Source organism: Empidonax traillii, unplaced genomic scaffold (genome assembly GCF_003031625.1).
Source record: "Empidonax traillii isolate 1590-97213 ecotype Southwest subspecies unplaced genomic scaffold, ASM303162v1 scaffold2447:size24256, whole genome shotgun sequence".
Classification (NCBI taxonomy): domain Eukaryota; kingdom Metazoa; phylum Chordata; class Aves; order Passeriformes; family Tyrannidae; genus Empidonax; species Empidonax traillii.
The window spans coordinates 3,230-7,668 of NW_020957640.1; the positions used below are offsets into that span (position 1 = coordinate 3,230).

General features: G+C 43.6%; 1 protein-coding gene across 1 annotated transcript in view; it reads left to right on the forward strand.

Annotated features, from left to right (window-relative positions):
- The window catches only part of LOC114071938 (sentrin-specific protease 1-like), a gene marked incomplete at its 5' end in the record, with an annotated part of 15,123 nt that overhangs the window by 3,057 nt on the left and 7,627 nt on the right, over positions 1–4,439 (forward strand). Inside the window, 6 exons of the mRNA XM_027909824.1 lie at positions 138–192; positions 381–419; positions 536–620; positions 1,327–1,485; positions 2,640–2,771; positions 3,929–4,132. Coding sequence (XP_027765625.1) covers positions 138–192; positions 381–419; positions 536–620; positions 1,327–1,485; positions 2,640–2,771; positions 3,929–4,132 — 674 coding nt within the window. The remainder of the gene's footprint in view (positions 1–137; positions 193–380; positions 420–535; positions 621–1,326; positions 1,486–2,639; positions 2,772–3,928; positions 4,133–4,439) is intronic.

Here is a 4,439-nt window from a genome sequence, read left to right on the forward strand (position 1 = left end):
CCCCCCCAAAAAAAAAAAAAACTGGCAAGGGACTGAAATTCCCATCCAAACCTTTCTCCTGCCTGGATGGGAGAGGTGGGTGAGGAAAATGAGTGAGGAAAATGGAAGTTCCAGTGACTTTTTTCCTGTCCCTTCAGGCTCCGACTCCGTCATTTTGCTGAAGGTGAAGGATCCCAGGACGTCGGCCCCGAGGTGAGAACCCTGGGAATGAGGGAAGAAGGAGCTCCTGGAAGGAAGGAAAAGGGGGGGTTGTTGGTTTATTTAGGGAGAAGGTTTTTCACCAGGAGACCCCACTTTTCAAGCCATGACTCCCTGTTTTTCCCACCAGGGGGAAAACCACTAAAATCTCTCCCTTTTTTTTCCCTCTTTTTTTTTTCCAGCCCTCCCTTCTTCCAGGCAGAGCTGTGGATCAAAGAGCTGTAAGTTCATCTTTCCTTCTCTATTTTTTTTTATGGAGGATGAGAAATTAAAAGGTTGATGTTTTTTCCCCCCCTACAATCCCCCAAAAAACCCTAAAAAGGTGGTTTTTTTCCAGGACCAGCGTTTACGATTCCCGAGCTCGGGAGAGGTTGAGGCAGATTGAGGAGAAAAAAGCTTTGGCTTTGCAGCTCCAGAACCAGGTGAGGAGGAGGAGGAGGAGGAAGGTCTGGAGGGGGAATCCCAGAGCAAAAAAGGGTGGGAAAATGGGGGGAAAATGGGAAAAATTGGATCCAGTTTGGGAGGGGGGAGGGAAGGGAGAAAAGGAATGATGGAATATCCTGAGTGGGAAGGGACACACGAGGACTGAAGTCCAACTCTTGCCCTCTCACAGGACCCCCCAAATCCCAGTGATCCCCAAAATCCCAGCTCCTGGCCCTGCACAGGACCCCCCAAATCCCAGTGATCCCAAATCCTTGGGAGCATCATTCAAACACTGCCATGTCCCTGGACTCGTGGGAAGGGTGAATTCCCTGACTCCATCCCTGAATCCCCCTGATCTCTGGAATCAGGGAATGCCCTGGGTGGGCAGGAATGAATCCCTGACTCCATCCCTAAATCCTCCTGATCTCTGGAATCAGGGAATGCTCTGTATGGGAAGGGGTGACTCCCTGACTCCATCCCTGACTCCCTGGATCCCTGTGGATGCTAATGGATCCCTGTGGATCCCTGTGGATCCCACTGACACCATGTCCACGCTGCAGCAGCGGGAGCAGGCGCTGCCCGGGCGGGTGGATCTGAACCTGTGTGGGAAAGGGTGAATCCCTGTGGATCCCAGTGACTCCCTGGATCCCAGTGGATCCCTGTGGATCCCCGTGGATCCCACTGACACCGTGTGGGTTCCTGCAGCGGCTGCAGCAGCGGGAGCAGGCGCTGCCCGGGCGGGTGGATCTGAACCTGCGGGTGCCGCTGGAGAAGGAGATCCCGGTGACGGTGGGGCCGGAGCAGGAGCAGGAGGAGCATCCCAAGGGTCCTGAGGGAGAGGAGGAATTCCCAGAGATCACCGAGGTGGGTGACAAACAGCCCCGTGGGTGGGGGGTGGTTTGGGACAGCAGACAATTTATTAACCTGTCAGGAAAAAAAAAAAACCAGCCTCGAGTTTTATTTTATGGCGAATTTATTGGATTGGATTGGATTGGATTGGATTGGATTGGATTGGATGGAAAATGTGGTTTATTTTATTGGAAATTTATTTTTTTAAGTGCAGATTTACTTTAGTGCAAATTTATTTTTAATTGCAACTATATTTTTTTAAGGGCAAAGTTTATTTTAGTGAAAATTTATTTTTTTAAGTGCAAATTTTAGTTTATTGCAAATTTTTTAATTGCAAATTTTAGTTTATTGCAAATTTATTTTTTTATTGCAAATTTGCTTCATTTTCTTACAAATATTTTGGATCCTCCTTGGATCAGTTGGGTTAAGCCCAGGAATTCCCAGTTCCATTGTTCAGTTCCCTTTGTCCAGCCTGGCTTGGATCCCCCTGGGATGGGTTGGGGTTGATCCTTTGGGATGGGTTGGGGTTGATCCTTTGGGATCAGTTGGGTTGATCCTTTGGGATGGGTTGAGTTTGATCCTTTGGGATGGGTTGGGGTTGATCCTTTGGGATGGGTTGGGGTTGATCCTTTGGGATGGGCTGGAAGATCAGGAATTCCCCAACCTATCTGTGACCCCCTTGGGATCAGCTGGGTTGATATTTTGGGATGGGCTGGAAGTTCAGGAATTCTCCAGCCCGTCTGTGACCTCCTTGGGATCAGTTGGGTTGATATTTTGGGATGAGGTGGAGGATCAGGAATTCCCCAGCCCGTTTGGGACCCCCCTGGGATCAGTTTGGTTTATCCTTTGGGATGGGTTGAGTTTGATCCTTTGGGATCAGTTGGGTTGATCCTTTGGGATGGGTTGGGCTGATCCTTTGGGATGGGTTGGGCTGATCCTTTGGGATGGGTTGGGCTGATCCTTTGGGATGGGTTGGGGTTGATCCTTTGGGATGGGTTGGGGTTGATCCTTTGGGATCAGTTGAGCTGATCCTTTGGGATCAGTTGGGTGGATCCTTTGGGACGGGCTGGAAGATCAGGAATTCCCCAGCCCGTCTGTGCCCCTCCCCCCGTGCCGGGGGGGTCGGGAATTCCCATTCCCAGCATTCCCAGCTCCGTGTGGTCCCGCAGGAGATGGAGAAGGAGATCAAGAGCGTGTTCCGGGGCGGGAACCAGGACGAGGTGCTGAGCGAGGCTTTCCGTCTCACCATCACCCGCAAGGACATCCAGACCCTCAACAACCTCAACTGGCTCAACGACGAGGTCGGGAATTCCGGGAATTCCGGGAATAGCGGGTGAAATAGTGATCGTAAAGTAATAGTGGTGGTGATAATGATGATTAAATAGTAATAATGGTGATTATAACGTAATAATGATAAAATTGTGGTCATAACAATAATTGTAATAGTGATAAAGTAATTATAATAATAATTGAAATAGTAAATTATAATAAAGTAATGATAATAAATTATAATAAAGTAATGGTAATAATTATAATAGTGATAAAATAATGATCATCACAATAATTAGAATAATAGTGGTGATGATCACAGTAATGATAAAATAATAGTGATGATAATAATGATTAAATAGTAATAATGGTGATTATAATGGTTGTAGTAATGATAAAATAGTGGTCGTTATAATAATTGTAGTGATAATGATTGCCATCATAATAATGATAAAATAATAATTATCGTGATAATAATTATAATAAAATAATTATTATAAAAATAATAGTGATAATAAAATAATACCATAATGATGATAGTTATGATAATAAAATTAATAATATAATGATGATAATAAAGATAATAAAGTAATGGTAATAAAATAGTAATAGCGATCAGCATAATGATGATAAAATAATGAAAATAATGATGATAAAATAATTATTAATATAATGAAAATTGTAATAAAGTTATTATTATCATAATAGTTATAGCAATTATAATAATTACAGTAAAATATAACTATACTCATAAAATAATGATTATTAGTATCGAATAATGATAATAAAAATAATATAATAATACCAATTATCACTGTAATAAAATAATTACGATAGTAAAAATAATTCTGATTATAATAATGATGGTGGTAATTATAATAGTAACAATAATATTATAATGATAATAATGATAATGATGATTATGATGATAATGATGGTGATAATAATAATAATAATAATAATAATAATAATAATAATAATAATAATAATAATAATAATAATAATAATAATAATAATAAATGGCCATAGCCATGACCAGGACCACCAAAAAAAAACTCCCCATCAATAAATCCCCACTCACCCAACCCCAAATTCCTGGCTTTTTTTCCCCTCTTTTTTTATCTTTAACCCTCTAAACCACCAAAAAATCCCCACTTAATACTGCTATTTTTTTTTTTTACCCCTTTAGATCATCAACTTCTACATGAACCTGCTGATGGAGCGGAGCAAGGAGAAGGGGCTGCCGGCCGTGCACGCCTTCAACACCTTCTTCTTCACCAAGCTGCGCTCGGCCGGCTACGGCGCCGTCAAGAGGTGGACCAAGAAGGTGGACATCTTCTCCGTGGACCTGCTGCTCGTGCCCATCCACCTGGGCGTGCACTGGTGCCTGGCCGTGAGTGCTGGGGGGGTTTGGGGGGTCAGGAAGGGATTTTGGGGGAGTTTGGGGTGTTTAGGGAGGAGTTACAGAGATCAGGAACAGCTTTTGGGGTGTTTGGGATTGAGTTACAGAGATCAGGAACAGCTTTTGGGGTGTTTGGGATTGAGTTACAGAGATCAGGAGAGGTTTTTGGGGTGTTCAGGAGGGAGTTAGAGAGATCAGGGACAGCTTTGAGGGGAGTTTGGGGTGTTTAGGAGGGAGTTATTGGGGTCAGGAGAGGATTTTGGGGTGTTTAGAAGGGAGTTATGGAGGTCAGGAACAG